This window comes from Oncorhynchus clarkii, chromosome 12 (genome assembly GCF_045791955.1).
Source record: "Oncorhynchus clarkii lewisi isolate Uvic-CL-2024 chromosome 12, UVic_Ocla_1.0, whole genome shotgun sequence".
Classification (NCBI taxonomy): domain Eukaryota; kingdom Metazoa; phylum Chordata; class Actinopteri; order Salmoniformes; family Salmonidae; genus Oncorhynchus; species Oncorhynchus clarkii.
The window spans coordinates 102803362-102822726 of record NC_092158.1 but is presented as its reverse complement, the minus strand read 5'-3'; the positions used below and the strand labels follow the sequence as shown (position 1 = coordinate 102822726).

At 43.3% G+C, this 19365-nt stretch overlaps 1 protein-coding gene across 2 annotated transcripts in view; it reads right to left on the bottom strand.

Annotated features, from left to right (window-relative positions):
• The window catches only part of LOC139421773 (serine/threonine-protein kinase SMG1-like), a 140959-nt gene that overhangs the window by 88642 nt on the left and 32952 nt on the right, over nucleotides 1–19365 (bottom strand). For both annotated transcript variants that reach the window (XM_071172893.1, XM_071172894.1), the window contains 4 exons: nucleotides 19128–19365; nucleotides 18265–18395; nucleotides 17449–17610; nucleotides 16035–16153 (listed from right to left, as the gene is read on the bottom strand). The exon at nucleotides 19128–19365 is cut by the window's right edge and continues 62 nt beyond it. In XM_071172893.1, coding sequence (XP_071028994.1) covers nucleotides 16035–16153; nucleotides 17449–17610; nucleotides 18265–18395; nucleotides 19128–19365 — 650 coding nt within the window. The remainder of the gene's footprint in view (nucleotides 1–16034; nucleotides 16154–17448; nucleotides 17611–18264; nucleotides 18396–19127) is intronic.

The following is a 19365-nucleotide window of genomic DNA, read 5'->3' as shown; positions in this document are numbered from 1 at the left end:
AGTATTTACCGTTGTGGAGCAGACCCTCTCTATAGATAAACAGTATTTACCGTTGTGGAACAGACCCTCTCTATAGATAAACAGTATTTACCGTTGTGGAACAGACCCTCCCTATAGTTACCGTTGTGGAACAGACCCTCTCTATAGTTAAACAGTATTTACCGTTGTGGAACAGACCCTCTCTATAGATAAACAGTATTTACCGTTGTGGAACAGACCCTCTCTATAGTTAAACAGTATTTACCGTTGTGGAACAGACCCTCTCTATAGTTAAACAGTATTTACCGTTGTGGAACAGACCCTCTCTATAGATAAACAGTATTTGCCGTTGTGGAACAGACCCTCTCTATAGTTAAACAGTATTTACCGTTGTGGAACAGACCCTCTCTATAGTTAAACAGTATTTACCGTTGTGGAACAGACCCTCTCTATAGATAAACAGTATTTGCCGTTGTGGAACATACCCTCTCTATAGTTAAACAGTATTTACCGTTGTGGAACAGGCCCTCTCTATAGTTAAACAGTATTTACCGTTGTGGAACAGACCCTCTCTATAGATAAACAGTATTTACCGTTGTGGAACAGACCCTCTCTATAGATAAACAGTATTTACCGTTGTGGAACAGACCCTCTCTATAGTTAAACAGTATTTACCGTTGTGGAACAGACCCTCTATAGTTCCACAGTATTTACCGTTGTGGAACAGACCGTCTCTATAGTTAAACAGTATTTACCGTTGTGGAACAGACCCTCTCTATAGTTCCACAGTATTTACCGTTGTGGAGCAGACCCTCTCTATAGTTAAACAGTATTTACCGTTGTGGAGCAGACCCTCTCTATAGTTCCACAGTATTTACCGTTGTGGAGCAGACCCCCTCTATAGTTCCACAGTATTTACCGTTGTGGAACAGACCCTCTCTATAGATAAACAGTATTTACCATTGTGGAACAGACCCTCTCTATAGTTCCACAGTATTTACCGTTGTGGAACAGCCCCTCTCTATAGATAAACAGTATTTACCGTTGTGGAGCAGACCCTCTCTATAGTTAAACAGTATTTACCGTTGTGGAGCAGACCCTCTCTATAGTTAAACAGTATTTACCGTTGTGGAACAGACCCTCTCTATAGATAAACAGTATTTACCGTTGTGGAACAGACCCTCTCTATAGTTACCGTTGTGGAACAGACCCTCTCTATAGATAAACAGTATTTACCGTTGTTGAGCAGACCCTCTCTATAGTTACCGTTGTGGAACAGACCCTCTCTATAGTTCCACAGTATTTACCGTTGTGGAGCAGACCCTCTCTATAGATAAACAGTATTTCCCGTTGTGGAACAGACCCTCTATAGATAAACAGTATTTACCGTTGTGGAACAGACCCTCTATAGTTAAACAGTATTTACCGTTGTGGAACAGACCCTCTCTATAGATAAACAGTAGTTACCGTTGTGGAACAGACCCTCTCTATAGTTCCACAGTATTTACCGTTGTGGAGCAGACCCTCTCTATAGATAAACAGTATTTCCCGTTGTGGAACAGACCCTCTATAGTTAAACAGTATTTACCGTTGTGGAACAGACCCTCTATAGTTCCACAGTATTTACCGTTGTGGAGCAGACCCTCTCTATAGTTAAACAGTATTTACCGTTGTGGAACAGACCCTCTCTATAGTTACCGTTGTGGAACAGACCCTCTCTATAGATAAACAGTATTTACCGTTGTGGAACAGACCCTCTCTATAGTTACCGTTGTGGAACAGACCCTCTCTATAGATAAACAGTATTTACCGTTGTGGAACAGACCCTCTCTATAGATAAACAGTATTTACCGTTGTGGAACAGACCCTCTCTATAGTTACTGTTGTGGAACAGACCCTCTCTATAGATAAACAGTATTTACCGTTGTGGAACAGACCCTCTCTATAGTTAAACAGTATTTACCGTTGTGGAACAGACCCTCTCTATAGTTAAACAGTATTTACCGTTGTGGAGCAGACCCTCTCTATAGTTAAACAGTATTTACCGTTGTGGAACAGACCCTCTCTATAGTTAAACAGTATTTACCGTTGTGGAACAGACCCTCTCTATAGATAAACAGTATTTGCCGTTGTGGAACAGACCCTCTCTATAGTTAAACAGTATTTACCGTTGTGGAACAGACCCTCTCTATAGTTAAACAGTATTTACCGTTGTGGAACAGACCCTCTCTATAGATAAACAGTATTTACCGTTGTGGAACAGACCCTCTCTATAGATAAACAGTATTTACCGTTGTGGAACAGACCCTCTCTATAGTTAAACAGTATTTACCGTTGTGGAACAGACCCTCTATAGTTCCACAGTATTTACCGTTGTGGAACAGACCGTCTCTATAGTTAAACAGTATTTACCGTTGTGGAACAGACCCTCTCTATAGTTCCACAGTATTTACCGTTGTGGAGCAGACCCTCTCTATAGTTAAACAGTATTTACCGTTGTGGAGCAGACCCTCTCTATAGTTCCACAGTATTTACCGTTGTGGAGCAGACCCCCTCTATAGTTCCACAGTATTTACCGTTGTGGAACAGACCCTCTCTATAGATAAACAGTATTTACCATTGTGGAACAGACCCTCTCTATAGTTCCACAGTATTTACCGTTGTGGAACAGCCCCTCTCTATAGATAAACAGTATTTACCGTTGTGGAGCAGACCCTCTCTATAGTTAAACAGTATTTACCGTTGTGGAGCAGACCCTCTCTATAGTTAAACAGTATTTACCGTTGTGGAACAGACCCTCTCTATAGATAAACAGTATTTACCGTTGTGGAACAGACCCTCTCTATAGTTACCGTTGTGGAACAGACCCTCTCTATAGATAAACAGTATTTACCGTTGTTGAGCAGACCCTCTCTATAGTTACCGTTGTGGAACAGACCCTCTCTATAGTTCCACAGTATTTACCGTTGTGGAGCAGACCCTCTCTATAGATAAACAGTATTTCCCGTTGTGGAACAGACCCTCTATAGATAAACAGTATTTACCGTTGTGGAACAGACCCTCTATAGTTAAACAGTATTTACCGTTGTGGAACAGACCCTCTCTATAGATAAACAGTAGTTACCGTTGTGGAACAGACCCTCTCTATAGTTCCACAGTATTTACCGTTGTGGAGCAGACCCTCTCTATAGATAAACAGTATTTCCCGTTGTGGAACAGACCCTCTATAGTTAAACAGTATTTACCGTTGTGGAACAGACCCTCTATAGTTCCACAGTATTTACCGTTGTGGAGCAGACCCTCTCTATAGTTAAACAGTATTTACCGTTGTGGAACAGACCCTCTCTATAGTTACCGTTGTGGAACAGACCCTCTCTATAGATAAACAGTATTTACCGTTGTGGAACAGACCCTCTCTATAGTTACCGTTGTGGAACAGACCCTCTCTATAGATAAACAGTATTTACCGTTGTGGAACAGACCCTCTCTATAGATAAACAGTATTTACCGTTGTGGAACAGACCCTCTCTATAGTTACTGTTGTGGAACAGACCCTCTCTATAGATAAACAGTATTTACCGTTGTGGAACAGACCCTCTCTATAGTTAAACAGTATTTACCGTTGTGGAACAGACCCTCTCTATAGTTAAACAGTATTTACCGTTGTGGAGCAGACCCTCTCTATAGATAAACAGTATTTACCGTTGTGGAACAGACCCTCTCTATAGTTCCACAGTATTTACCGTTGTGGAACAGACCCTCTCTATAGTTAAACAGTATTTACCGTTGTGGAACAGACCCTCTCTATAGTTAAACAGTATTTACCGTTGTGGAACAGACCCTCTCTATAGTTCCACAGTATTTACCGTTGTGGAGAAGACCCTCTCTATAGTTAAACAGTATTTACCGTTGTGGAGCAGACCCTCTCTATAGTTCCACAGTATTTACCGTTGTGGAGCAGACCCTCTCTATAGTTCCACAGTATTTACCGTTGTGGAACAGACCCTCTCTATAGTTAAACAGTATTTACCGTTGTGGAGCAGACCCCCTCTATAGTTAAACAGTATTTACCATTGTGGAACAGACCCTCTCTATAGTTAAACAGTATTTACCGTTGTGGAACAGACCCTCTCTATAGTTCCACAGTATTTACCGTTGTGGAACAGACCCTCTCTATAGTTAAACAGTATTTACCGTTGTGGAACAGACCCTCTATAGTTCCACAGTATTTACCGTTGTGGAACAGACCCTCTCTATAGTTAAACAGTATTTACCGTTGTGGAACAGACCCTCTCTATAGTTCCACAGTATTTACCGTTGTGGAGCAGACCCTCTCTATAGTTAAACAGTATTTACCGTTGTGGAGCAGACCCTCTCTATAGTTCCACAGTATTTACCGTTGTGGAGCAGACCCCCTCTATAGTTCCACAGTATTTACCGTTGTGGAACAGACCCTCTCTATAGATAAACAGTATTTACCATTGTGGAACAGACCCTCTCTATAGTTCCACAGTATTTACCGTTGTGGAACAGCCCCTCTCTATAGATAAACAGTATTTACCGTTGTTGAGCAGACCCTCTCTATAGTTAAACAGTATTTACCGTTGTGGAACAGACCCTCTCTATAGATAAACAGTATTTACCGTTGTGGAACAGACCCTCTCTATAGTTAAACAGTATTTACCGTTGTGGAGCAGACCCTCTCTATAGTTAAACAGTATTTACCGTTGTGGAACAGACCCTCTCTATAGATAAACAGTATTTACCGTTGTGGAACAGACCCTCTCTATAGTTACCGTTGTGGAACAGACCCTCTCTATAGATAAACAGTATTTACCGTTGTGGAGCAGACCCTCTCTATAGTTACCGTTGTGGAACAGACCCTCTCTATAGTTCCACAGTATTTACCGTTGTGGAGCAGACCCTCTCTATAGATAAACAGTATTTCCCGTTGTGGAACAGACCCTCTATAGTTAAACAGTATTTACCGTTGTGGAACAGACCCTCTATAGTTAAACAGTATTTACCGTTGTGGAACAGACCCTCTCTATAGATAAACAGTAGTTACCGTTGTGGAACAGACCCTCTCTATAGTTCCACAGTATTTACCGTTGTGGAGCAGACCCTCTCTATAGATAAACAGTATTTCCCGTTGTGGAACAGACCCTCTATAGTTAAACAGTATTTACCGTTGTGGAACAGACCCTCTATAGTTCCACAGTATTTACCGTTGTGGAGCAGACCCTCTCTATAGTTAAACAGTATTTACCGTTGTGGAACAGACCCTCTCTATAGTTACCGTTGTGGAACAGACCCTCTCTATAGATAAACAGTATTTACCGTTGTGGAACAGACCCTCTCTATAGTTACCGTTGTGGAACAGACCCTCTCTATAGATAAACAGTATTTACCGTTGTGGAACAGACCCTCTCTATAGATAAACAGTATTTACCGTTGTGGAACAGACCCTCTCTATAGTTACTGTTGTGGAACAGACCCTCTCTATAGATAAACAGTATTTACCGTTGTGGAACAGACCCTCTCTATAGTTAAACAGTATTTACCGTTGTGGAACAGACCCTCTCTATAGTTAAACAGTATTTACCGTTGTGGAGCAGACCCTCTCTATAGTTAAACAGTATTTACCGTTGTGGAACAGACCCTCTCTATAGTTCCACAGTATTTACCGTTGTGGAACAGACCCTCTCTATAGTTAAACAGTATTTACCGTTGTGGAACAGACCCTCTCTATAGTTAAACAGTATTTACCGTTGTGGAACAGACCCTCTCTATAGTTCCACAGTATTTACCGTTGTGGAGAAGACCCTCTCTATAGTTAAACAGTATTTACCGTTGTGGAGCAGACCCTCTCTATAGTTCCACAGTATTTACCGTTGTGGAGCAGACCCTCTCTATAGTTCCACAGTATTTACCGTTGTGGAACAGACCCTCTCTATAGTTAAACAGTATTTACCGTTGTGGAGCAGACCCCCTCTATAGTTAAACAGTATTTACCATTGTGGAACAGACCCTCTCTATAGTTAAACAGTATTTACCGTTGTGGAACAGACCCTCTCTATAGTTCCACAGTATTTACCGTTGTGGAACAGACCCTCTCTATAGTTAAACAGTATTTACCGTTGTGGAACAGACCCTCTATAGTTCCACAGTATTTACCGTTGTGGAACAGACCCTCTCTATAGTTAAACAGTATTTACCGTTGTGGAACAGACCCTCTCTATAGTTCCACAGTATTTACCGTTGTGGAGCAGACCCTCTCTATAGATAAACAGTATTTCCCGTTGTGGAGAAGACCCTCTCTATAGTTAAACAGTATTTACCGTTGTGGAGCAGACCCTCTCTATAGTTCCACAGTATTTACCGTTGTGGAGCAGACCCTCTCTATAGTTCCACAGTATTTACCGTTGTGGAACAGACCCTCTCTATAGTTAAACAGTATTTACCGTTGTGGAGCAGACCCCCTCTATAGTTAAACAGTATTTACCATTGTGGAACAGACCCTCTCTATAGTTAAACAGTATTTACCGTTGTGGAACAGACCCTCTCTATAGTTCCACAGTATTTACCGTTGTGGAACAGACCCTCTCTATAGTTAAACAGTATTTACCGTTGTGGAACAGACCCTCTATAGTTCCACAGTATTTACCGTTGTGGAACAGACCCTCTCTATAGTTAAACAGTATTTACCGTTGTGGAACAGACCCTCTCTATAGTTCCACAGTATTTACCGTTGTGGAACAGACCCTCTCTATAGTTAAACAGTATTTACCGTTGTGGAACAGACCCTCTCTATAGATAAACAGTATTTACCGTTGTGGAACAGACCCTCTCTATAGTTAAACAGTATTTACCGTTGTGGAACAGACCCTCTATATAGTTCCACAGTATTTACCGTTGTGGAACAGACCCTCTCTATAGTTACCGTTGTGGAACAGACCCTCTCTATAGATAAACAGTATTTACCGTTGTGGAACAGACCCTCTCTATAGATAAACAGTATTTACCGTTGTGGAACAGACCCTCTCTATAGTTAAACAGTATTTACCGTTGTGGAACAGACCCTCTATATAGTTCCACAGTATTTACCGTTGTGGAACAGACCCTCTCTATAGTTACCGTTGTGGAACAGACCCTCTCTATAGATAAACAGTATTTACCGTTGTGGAACAGACCCTCTCTATAGATAAACAGTATTTACCGTTGTGGAACAGACCCTCTCTATAGTTACCGTTGTGGAACAGACCCTCTCTATAGATAAACAGTATTTACCGTTGTGGAACAGACCCTCTCTATAGTTAAACAGTATTTACCGTTGTGGAGCAGACCCTCTCTATAGATAAACAGTATTTACCGTTGTGGAACAGACCCTCTCTATAGATAAACAGTATTTACCGTTGTGGAACAGACCCTCTCTATAGTTACCGTTGTGGAACAGACCCTCTCTATAGTTAAACAGTATTTACCGTTGTGGAACAGACCCTCTCTATAGATAAACAGTATTTACCGTTGTGGAACAGACCCTCTCTATAGTTAAACAGTATTTACCGTTGTGGAACAGACCCTCTCTATAGTTAAACAGTATTTACCGTTGTGGAACAGACCCTCTCTATAGATAAACAGTATTTGCCGTTGTGGAACAGACCCTCTCTATAGTTAAACAGTATTTACCGTTATGGAACAGACCCTCTCTATAGTTAAACAGTATTTACCGTTGTGGAACAGACCCTCTCTATAGATAAACAGTATTTGCCGTTGTGGAACATACCCTCTCTATAGTTAAACAGTATTTACCGTTGTGGAACAGGCCCTCTCTATAGTTAAACAGTATTTACCGTTGTGGAACAGACCCTCTCTATAGATAAACAGTATTTACCGTTGTGGAACAGACCCTCTCTATAGATAAACAGTATTTACCGTTGTGGAACAGACCCTCTCTATAGTTAAACAGTATTTACCGTTGTGGAACAGACCCTCTATAGTTCCACAGTATTTACCGTTGTGGAACAGACCCTCTCTATAGTTAAACAGTATTTACCGTTGTGGAACAGACCCTCTCTATAGTTCCACAGTATTTACCGTTGTGGAGCAGACCCTCTCTATAGTTAAACAGTATTTACCGTTGTGGAGCAGACCCTCTCTATAGTTCCACAGTATTTACCGTTGTGGAGCAGACCCCCTCTATAGTTCCACAGTATTTACCGTTGTGGAACAGACCCTCTCTATAGATAAACAGTATTTACCATTGTGGAACAGACCCTCTCTATAGTTCCACAGTATTTACCATTGTGGAACAGCCCCTCTCTATAGATAAACAGTATTTACCGTTGTGGAGCAGACCCTCTCTATAGTTAAACAGTATTTACCGTTGTGGAACAGACCCTCTCTATAGTTAAACAGTATTTACCGTTGTGGAGCAGACCCTCTCTATAGTTAAACAGTATTTACCGTTGTGGAACAGACCCTCTCTATAGATAAACAGTATTTACCGTTGTGGAACAGACCCTCTCTATAGTTACCGTTGTGGAACAGACCCTCTCTATAGATAAACAGTATTTACCGTTGTTGAGCAGACCCTCTCTATAGTTACCGTTGTGGAACAGACCCTCTCTATAGTTCCACAGTATTTACCGTTGTGGAGCAGACCCCCTCTATAGTTCCACAGTATTTACCGTTGTGGAACAGACCCTCTCTATAGATAAACAGTATTTACCATTGTGGAACAGACCCTCTCTATAGTTCCACAGTATTTACCATTGTGGAACAGCCCCTCTCTATAGATAAACAGTATTTCCCGTTGTGGAACAGACCCTCTATAGATAAACAGTATTTACCGTTGTGGAACAGACCCTCTATAGTTAAACAGTATTTACCGTTGTGGAACAGACCCTCTCTATAGATAAACAGTAGTTACCGTTGTGGAACAGACCCTCTCTATAGTTCCACAGTATTTACCGTTGTGGAGCAGACCCTCTCTATAGATAAACAGTATTTCCCGTTGTGGAACAGACCCTCTATAGTTAAACAGTATTTACCGTTGTGGAACAGACCCTCTATAGTTCCACAGTATTTACCGTTGTGGAGCAGACCCTCTCTATAGTTAAACAGTATTTACCGTTGTGGAACAGACCCTCTCTATAGTTACCGTTGTGGAACAGACCCTCTCTATAGATAAACAGTATTTACCGTTGTGGAACAGACCCTCTCTATAGTTACCGTTGTGGAACAGACCCTCTCTATAGATAAACAGTATTTACCGTTGTGGAACAGACCCTCTCTATAGATAAACAGTATTTACCGTTGTGGAACAGACCCTCTCTATAGTTACTGTTGTGGAACAGACCCTCTCTATAGATAAACAGTATTTACCGTTGTGGAACAGACCCTCTCTATAGTTAAACAGTATTTACCGTTGTGGAACAGACCCTCTCTATAGTTAAACAGTATTTACCGTTGTGGAGCAGACCCTCTCTATAGATAAACAGTATTTACCGTTGTGGAACAGACCCTCTCTATAGTTCCACAGTATTTACCGTTGTGGAACAGACCCTCTCTATAGTTAAACAGTATTTACCGTTGTGGAACAGACCCTCTCTATAGTTCCACAGTATTTACCGTTGTGGAACAGACCCTCTCTATAGTTAAACAGTATTTACCGTTGTGGAACAGACCCTCTCTATAGTTAAACAGTATTTACCGTTGTGGAACAGACCCTCTCTATAGTTCCACAGTATTTACCGTTGTGGAGAAGACCCTCTCTATAGTTAAACAGTATTTACCGTTGTGGAGCAGACCCTCTCTATAGTTCCACAGTATTTACCGTTGTGGAGCAGACCCTCTCTATAGTTCCACAGTATTTACCGTTGTGGAACAGACCCTCTCTATAGTTAAACAGTATTTACCGTTGTGGAGCAGACCCCCTCTATAGTTAAACAGTATTTACCATTGTGGAACAGACCCTCTCTATAGTTAAACAGTATTTACCGTTGTGGAACAGACCCTCTCTATAGTTCCACAGTATTTACCGTTGTGGAACAGACCCTCTCTATAGTTAAACAGTATTTACCGTTGTGGAACAGACCCTCTATAGTTCCACAGTATTTACCGTTGTGGAACAGACCCTCTCTATAGTTAAACAGTATTTACCGTTGTGGAACAGACCCTCTCTATAGTTCCACAGTATTTACCGTTGTGGAGCAGACCCTCTCTATAGTTAAACAGTATTTACCGTTGTGGAGCAGACCCTCTCTATAGTTCCACAGTATTTACCGTTGTGGAGCAGACCCCCTCTATAGTTCCACAGTATTTACCGTTGTGGAACAGACCCTCTCTATAGATAAACAGTATTTACCATTGTGGAACAGACCCTCTCTATAGTTCCACAGTATTTACCGTTGTGGAACAGCCCCTCTCTATAGATAAACAGTATTTACCGTTGTGGAGCAGACCCTCTCTATAGTTAAACAGTATTTACCGTTGTGGAACAGACCCTCTCTATAGATAAACAGTATTTACCGTTGTGGAACAGACCCTCTCTATAGTTAAACAGTATTTACCGTTGTGGAGCAGACCCTCTCTATAGTTAAACAGTATTTACCGTTGTGGAACAGACCCTCTCTATAGTTACCGTTGTGGAACAGACCCTCTCTATAGATAAACAGTATTTACCGTTGTGGAGCAGACCCTCTCTATAGTTACCGTTGTGGAACAGACCCTCTCTATAGTTCCACAGTATTTACCGTTGTGGAGCAGACCCTCTCTATAGATAAACAGTATTTCCCGTTGTGGAACAGACCCTCTATAGATAAACAGTATTTACCGTTGTGGAACAGACCCTCTATAGTTAAACAGTATTTACCGTTGTGGAACAGACCCTCTCTATAGATAAACAGTAGTTACCGTTGTGGAACAGACCCTCTCTATAGTTCCACAGTATTTACCGTTGTGGAGCAGACCCTCTCTATAGATAAACAGTATTTCCCGTTGTGGAACAGACCCTCTATAGTTAAACAGTATTTACCGTTGTGGAACAGACCCTCTATAGTTCCACAGTATTTACCGTTGTGGAGCAGACCCTCTCTATAGTTAAACAGTATTTACCATTGTGGAACAGACCCTCTCTATAGTTACCGTTGTGGAACAGACCCTCTCTATAGATAAACAGTATTTACCGTTGTGGAACAGACCCTCTCTATAGTTACCGTTGTGGAACAGACCCTCTCTATAGATAAACAGTATTTACCGTTGTGGAACAGACCCTCTCTATAGATAAACAGTATTTACCGTTGTGGAACAGACCCTCTCTATAGTTACTGTTGTGGAACAGACCCTCTCTATAGATAAACAGTATTTACCGTTGTGGAACAGACCCTCTCTATAGTTAAACAGTATTTACCGTTGTGGAACAGACCCTCTCTATAGTTAAACAGTATTTACCGTTGTGGAGCAGACCCTCTCTATAGTTAAACAGTATTTACCGTTGTGGAACAGACCCTCTCTATAGTTCCACAGTATTTACCGTTGTGGAACAGACCCTCTCTATAGTTAAACAGTATTTACCGTTGTGGAACAGACCCTCTCTATAGTTCCACAGTATTTACCGTTGTGGAGAAGACCCTCTCTATAGTTAAACAGTATTTACCGTTGTGGAGCAGACCCTCTCTATAGTTCCACAGTATTTACCGTTGTGGAGCAGACCCTCTCTATAGTTCCACAGTATTTACCGTTGTGGAACAGACCCTCTCTATAGTTAAACAGTATTTACCGTTGTGGAGCAGACCCCCTCTATAGTTAAACAGTATTTACCATTGTGGAACAGACCCTCTCTATAGTTAAACAGTATTTACCGTTGTGGAACAGACCCTCTCTATAGTTCCACAGTATTTACCGTTGTGGAACAGACCCTCTCTATAGTTAAACAGTATTTACCGTTGTGGAACAGACCCTCTATAGTTCCACAGTATTTACCGTTGTGGAACAGACCCTCTCTATAGTTAAACAGTATTTACCGTTGTGGAACAGACCCTCTCTATAGTTCCACAGTATTTACCGTTGTGGAGCAGACCCTCTCTATAGATAAACAGTATTTCCCGTTGTGGAACAGACCCTCTATAGATAAACAGTATTTACCGTTGTGGAACAGACCCTCTATAGTTAAACAGTATTTACCGTTGTGGAACAGACCCTCTCTATAGATAAACAGTAGTTACCGTTGTGGAACAGACCCTCTCTATAGTTCCACAGTATTTACCGTTGTGGAGCAGACCCTCTCTATAGATAAACAGTATTTCCCGTTGTGGAACAGACCCTCTATAGTTAAACAGTATTTACCGTTGTGGAACAGACCCTCTATAGTTCCACAGTATTTACCGTTGTGGAGCAGACCCTCTCTATAGTTAAACAGTATTTACCGTTGTGGAACAGACCCTCTCTATAGTTACCGTTGTGGAACAGACCCTCTCTATAGATAAACAGTATTTACCGTTGTGGAACAGACCCTCTCTATAGTTACCGTTGTGGAACAGACCCTCTCTATAGATAAACAGTATTTACCGTTGTGGAACAGACCCTCTCTATAGATAAACAGTATTTACCGTTGTGGAACAGACCCTCTCTATAGTTACTGTTGTGGAACAGACCCTCTCTATAGATAAACAGTATTTACCGTTGTGGAACAGACCCTCTCTATAGTTAAACAGTATTTACCGTTGTTGAACAGACCCTCTCTATAGTTAAACAGTATTTACCGTTGTGGAGCAGACCCTCTCTATAGTTAAACAGTATTTACCGTTGTGGAACAGACCCTCTCTATAGTTCCACAGTATTTACCGTTGTGGAACAGACCCTCTCTATAGTTAAACAGTATTTACCGTTGTGGAACAGACCCTCTCTATAGTTAAACAGTATTTACCGTTGTGGAACAGACCCTCTCTATAGTTCCACAGTATTTACCGTTGTGGAGAAGACCCTCTCTATAGTTAAACAGTATTTACCGTTGTGGAGCAGACCCTCTCTATAGTTCCACAGTATTTACCGTTGTGGAGCAGACCCTCTCTATAGTTCAACAGTATTTACCGTTGTGGAACAGACCCTCTCTATAGTTAAACAGTATTTACCGTTGTGGAGCAGACCCACTCTATAGTTAAACAGTATTTACCATTGTGGAACAGACCCTCTCTATAGTTAAACAGTATTTACCGTTGTGGAACAGACCCTCTCTATAGTTCCACAGTATTTACCGTTGTGGAACAGACCCTCTCTATAGTTTAACAGTATTTACCGTTGTGGAACAGACCCTCTATAGTTCCACAGTATTTACCGTTGTGGAACAGACCCTCTCTATAGTTAAACAGTATTTACCGTTGTGGAACAGACCCTCTCTATAGTTCCACAGTATTTACCGTTGTGGAGCAGACCCTCTCTATAGTTAAACAGTATTTACCGTTGTGCAGCAGATCCTCTCTATAGTTCCACAGTATTTACCGTTGTGGAGCAGACCCCCTCTATAGTTCCACAGTATTTACCGTTGTGGAACAGACCCTCTCTATAGATAAACAGTATTTACCATTGTGGAACAGACCCTCTCTATAGTTCCACAGTATTTACCGTTGTGGAACAGCCCCTCTCTATAGATAAACAGTATTTACCGTTGTGGAGCAGACCCTCTCTATAGTTAAACAGTATTTACCGTTGTGGAACAGACCCTCTCTATAGATAAACAGTATTTACCGTTGTGGAACAGACCCTCTCTATAGTTAAACAGCATTTACCGTTGTGGAGCAGACCCTCTCTATAGTTAAACAGTATTTACCGTTGTGGAACAGACCCTCTCTATAGATAAACAGTATTTACCGTTGTGGAACAGACCCTCTCTATAGTTACCGTTGTGGAACAGACCCTCTCTATAGATAAACAGTATTTACCGTTGTGGAGCAGACCCTCTCTATAGTTACCGTTGTGGAACAGACCCTCTCTATAGTTCCACAGTATTTACCGTTGTGGAGCAGACCCTCTCTATAGATAAACAGTATTTCCCGTTGTGGAACAGACCCTCTATAGATAAACAGTATTTACCGTTGTGGAACAGACCCTCTCTATAGTTCCACAGTATTTACCGTTGTGGAGCAGACCCTCTCTATAGATAAACAGTATTTACCGTTGTGGAACAGACCCTCTCTATAGATAAACAGTAGTTACCGTTGTGGAACAGACCCTCTCTATAGTTCCACAGTATTTACCGTTGTGGAGCAGACCCTCTCTATAGATAAACAGTATTTCCCGTTGTGGAACAGACCCTCTATAGATAAACAGTATTTACCGTTGTGGAACAGACCCTCTATAGTTAAACAGTATTTACCGTTGTGGAACAGACCCTCTATAGTTCCACAGTATTTACCGTTGTGGAGCAGACCCTCTCTATAGTTAAACAGTATTTACCGTTGTGGAACAGACCCTCTCTATAGTTACCGTTGTGGAACAGACCCTCTCTATAGATAAACAGTATTTACCGTTGTGGAACAGACCCTCTCTATAGTTACTGTTGTGGAACAGACCCTCTCTATAGATAAACAGTATTTACCGTTGTGGAACAGACCCTCTCTATAGTTAAACAGTATTTACCGTTGTGGAACAGACCCTCTCTATAGTTAAACAGTATTTACCGTTGTGGAGCAGACCCTCTCTATAGATAAACAGTATTTACCGTTGTGGAACAGACCCTCTCTATAGTTCCACAGTATTTACCGTTGTGGAACAGACCCTCTCTATAGTTAAACAGTATTTACCGTTGTGGAACAGACCCTCTCTATAGTTCCACAGTATTTACCGTTGTGGAACAGACCCTCTCTATAGTTAAACAGTATTTACCGTTGTGGAACAGACCCTCTCTATAGTTAAACAGTATTTACCGTTGTGGAACAGACCCTCTCTATAGTTCCACAGTATTTACCGTTGTGGAGAAGACCCTCTCTATAGTTAAACAGTATTTACCGTTGTGGAGCAGACCCTCTCTATAGTTCCACAGTATTTACCGTTGTGGAGCAGACCCTCTCTATAGTTCCACAGTATTTACCGTTGTGGAACAGACCCTCTCTATAGTTAAACAGTATTTACCGTTGTGGAGCAGACCCCCTCTATAGTTAAACAGTATTTACCATTGTGGAACAGACCCTCTCTATAGATAAACAGTATTTACCGTTGTGGAGCAGACCCCCTCTATAGTTAAACAGTATTTACCATTGTGGAACAGACCCTCTCTATAGATAAACAGTATTTACCGTTGTGGAACAGACCCTCTATAGTTCCACAGTATTTACCGTTGTGGAACAGACCCTCTCTATAGATAAACAGTATTTACCGTTGTGGAACAGACCCTCTCTATAGTTCCACAGTATTTACCATTGTGGAACAGACCCTCTCTATAGTTCCACAGTATTTACCGTTGTGGAACAGACCCTCTCTATAGTTCCACAGTATTTACCGTTGTGGAACAGACCCTCTCTATAGATAAACAGTATTTACCGTTGTGGAACAGACCCTCTCTATAGTTCCACAGTATTTACCATTGTGGAACAGACCCTCTCTATAGTTCCACAGTATTTACCGTTGTGGAACAGACCCTCTCTATAGTTCCACAGTATTTACCGTTGTGGAACAGACCCTCTCTATAGTTCCACAGTATTTACCGTTGTGGAACAGACCCTCTATAGTTAAACAGTATTTACCATTGTGGAACAGACCCTCTCTATAGATAAACAGTATTTACCGTTGTGGAGCAGACCCTCTCTATAGTTAAACAGTATTTACCATTGTGGAGCAGACCCTCTCTATAGTTACCGTTGTGGAGCAGACCCTCTCTATAGATAAACAGTATTTACCGTTGTGGAACAGACCCTCTCTATATATAAACAGTATTTACCGTTGTGGAACAGACCCTCTATAGATACACAGTATTTACCGTTGTGGAACAGACCCTCTCTATAGTTAAACAGTATTTACCGTTGTGGAACAGACCCTCTATATAGATAAACAGTATTTACCATTGTGGAGCAGACCCTTGCAGAACTTGTGGAAGGAGGGCAGGGAGAAGAGAGGGGTGTAGGTATCAGACCTCTTCATCATCAGGCACATCTCCAGAGACCACGTCAACAACAGCTTCCTGTTTGGAGCAGACACACACACACACACACTAGGTTAGGTTATATGGTGGAGAAATGACAAGATTGTGTTATAATACGGTCATAGCATCAAATGGTTGTTTTATGCAACAGAACAGAGGGTTCTGAGAACACGTTCATCTGTGTGTGTTCTACGGAGGATGGGCCTCTGGGAGATTTAACACTGACAGGAGATTGACCATGTCAGTGGGTGATACCACATTCCAGAGCCTGAGGTAATGTTTCTGTACTGGGGGGGATCAGGGGGACACGGCTCCAGTACGGAGTTGGGGTCCCCCAGGGGGACATGGCTCCAGTATGGAGTTGGGGTCCCAGGGGGGACATGGCTCCAGTATGGAGTTGGGGTCCCAGGGGGGACATGGCTCCAGTATGGAGTTGGGGTCCCAGGGGGACATGGCTCCCGTACGGAGTTGGGGGGCCAGACCCTGGTCTCTACACAATGAGGACAGTCTTTACAGCAGATACTGTCTGCTGTGAATTATTATTATCTTTTATATATGAATCCTAACCTTGTGACCCATTCCATACATCTGTTGTTTGTCATGAACATCCCGGAGGATGAGCTTTGCTATAAAATGCTGTGCCTCGAAACATCCAGGGTCGCTGACAAACTCCATTACTGCACTAATTAAACAATACACGTTGGATTGTTTTGAAGAAATGTAAAAAGTCTCCTTTTGATTACAATAATTCCACCCACAGTTATCGTTCAACTACACCCATGTGTGTGTGAGACATTCTCTGCTGCCAATGACTGGAACGAACTACAAAAATCTCTGAAACTGGAAACACTTATCTCCCTCACTAGCTTTAAGCACCAACTGTCAGAGCAGCTCACAGATTACTGCACCTGTACATAGCCCACCTATAATTTAGCCCTATCAACTACCTCTTTCCCAACTGTATTTAATTTATTTATTTATTTTGCTCCTTTGCACCCCATTATTTTTATTTCTACTTTGCACATTCTTCCATTGCAAAACTACCATTCCAGTGTTTTACTTGCTATATTGTATTTACCTTGCCACCATGGCCTTTTTGCCTTTACCTCCCTTCTCACCTCATTTGCTCACATTGTATATAGACTTGTTTATACTTTATTATTGACTGTATGTTTGTTTTACTCCATGTGTAACTCTGTGTTGTTGTATCTGTCGAACTGCTTTGCTTTATCTTGGCCAGGTCGCAATTGTAAATGAGAACTTGTTCTCAACTTGCCTACCTGGTTAAATAAAGGTAAATAAATAATAAATAAATAAATGTATAGCGTGTGTACCTGGCCTCAGTGTAGAGCTGCTCCTTCCTCAGCAGGGCTCCCAGCAGGGACAGCAGGGTGCTGAAGTGTTTCCTGGTTGCCGTGGTTACCGTGCTGATGACCGCCCCGTCAAAGAGAGAAGGGGAGGAGGAGGACAGGCTGGACGAGATGAAGTGATCATGTCTGATAAACAGAGAGAGAGAGAGAGAGGGGGCAAGGGAGAGAGAGAGGGAGAGAGAGAGAGAGAGAGAGAGAGAGAGGGAGAGAGAGAGAGAGAGGGGGCGAGGGAGAGAGAGAGGGAGAGAGAGAGAGAGAGAGAGGGAATGAGAGAGAGAGAGAGAGACAGAGAGAGGGAGAGGGAGAGAAAGGATTGAAAGAGAAGACAACAGAATGTGGTGAACTGTTTAAAAAAAATATTGAAGTTTTGTGGTACAGTGTGAGTACAGGGTATATAACAGCAGGGTGGTAGTGTGTGTTACCTGGTACAGTGTGAGTACAGGGTATATAACAGCAGGGTGGTAGTGTGTGTTACCTGGTACAGTGTGAGTACAGGGTGGTAGTGTGTGTTACCTGGTACAGTGTGAGTACAGGGTATATAACAGCAGGGTGGTAGTGTGTGTTACCTGGTACAGTGTGAGTACAGGGTATATTGTACAGCAGGGTGGTAGTGTGTGTTACCTGGTACAGTGTGAGTACAGGGTATATAACAGCAGGGTGGTAGTGTGTGTTACCTGGTACAGTGTGAGTACAGGGTATATAACAGCAGGGTGGTAGTGTGTGTTACCTGGTACAGTGTGAGTACAGGGTATATAACAGCAGGGTGGTAGTGTGTGTTACCTGGTACAGTGTGAGTACAGGGTATATAACACAGCATATTGTACAGCAGGGTGGTAGACGGCCAGGTCAGAGTGGACCAACATCAGGTTCTGACTCAACAACGCAAACACCGTCGGAGACAGAGCCCACATCTACAGAGAGAGGGGGGGAGGGGGACGAGACAGAGGGGGGGGGGGGGGAAGAGGGCAGAGGGAGAGGGCAGAGGGAGAGGGCAGAGGGGGGGGGCAGAGGGAGAGGGCAGAGGGGGGGGGCAGAGGGCGGGGGGGAGAGGGGGCCGAGGCAGGGCAGAGGGAGGGGGGCAGATGGAGAGGCAGAGGGAGAGGGGGCGGCAGAGGGAGAGGCAGAGGGAGAGGGTGGGGGGGCAGAGGGAGAGGCAGAGGGTGGGGGGGCAGAGGGAGAGGGCAGAGGGAGAGGCAGAGGGTGGGGGGGCAGAGGGAGAGGGCAGAGGGAGAGGGCAGAGGGAGAGGGCAGAGGGAGAGGGCAGAGGGGGAGGGCAGAGGGGGAGGGCAGAGGGGGAGGGCAGAGGGAAAGGCAGAGGGAAAGGCAGAGGGGGAGGGCAGAGGGGGAGGGCAGAGGGGGAGGGCAGAGGGGGAGGGCAGAGGGGGAGGGCAGAGGGGGAGGGCAGAGGGGGAGGGCAGAGGGGGAGGGCAGAGGGGGAGGCAGAGGGGGAGGGGCAGAGGGAGGGGAGACAAGCCAGAGGTACATTTTAAGTTACAGTTCAGTCATGTTACTTGGTGTTGCTGATGGTAGTGCAGTGTGTGTTATGTAACATACCCCTACGAGTGAGTTCTCGGTATTTGAGCCAGAAAAATGTGTGTGTGTGTGTGTGTGTGTGTGTGTGTGTGTGTGGTAATCCAACATACCCCTATGAGTGAGTTCTTGGTGTTGCCGATGGTGGTGAGGGCTGACAGGTTGAAGATGAGGGTGAACTCTGCCCTCTCTGGGGTGAGGGTGAGGGGGGCGAAGACAGGGTGCTGGATGCCGGGAAAGGGTGGAGGGGTCGGGGAGGGGGTACCAGGGGTCGGAGAGAGGCCCAGGGGGGCCAGAAGGCTGGACAGGGCACAGGCCATCTCTCCCAGAACCAGTTTATACGCTGCTTCC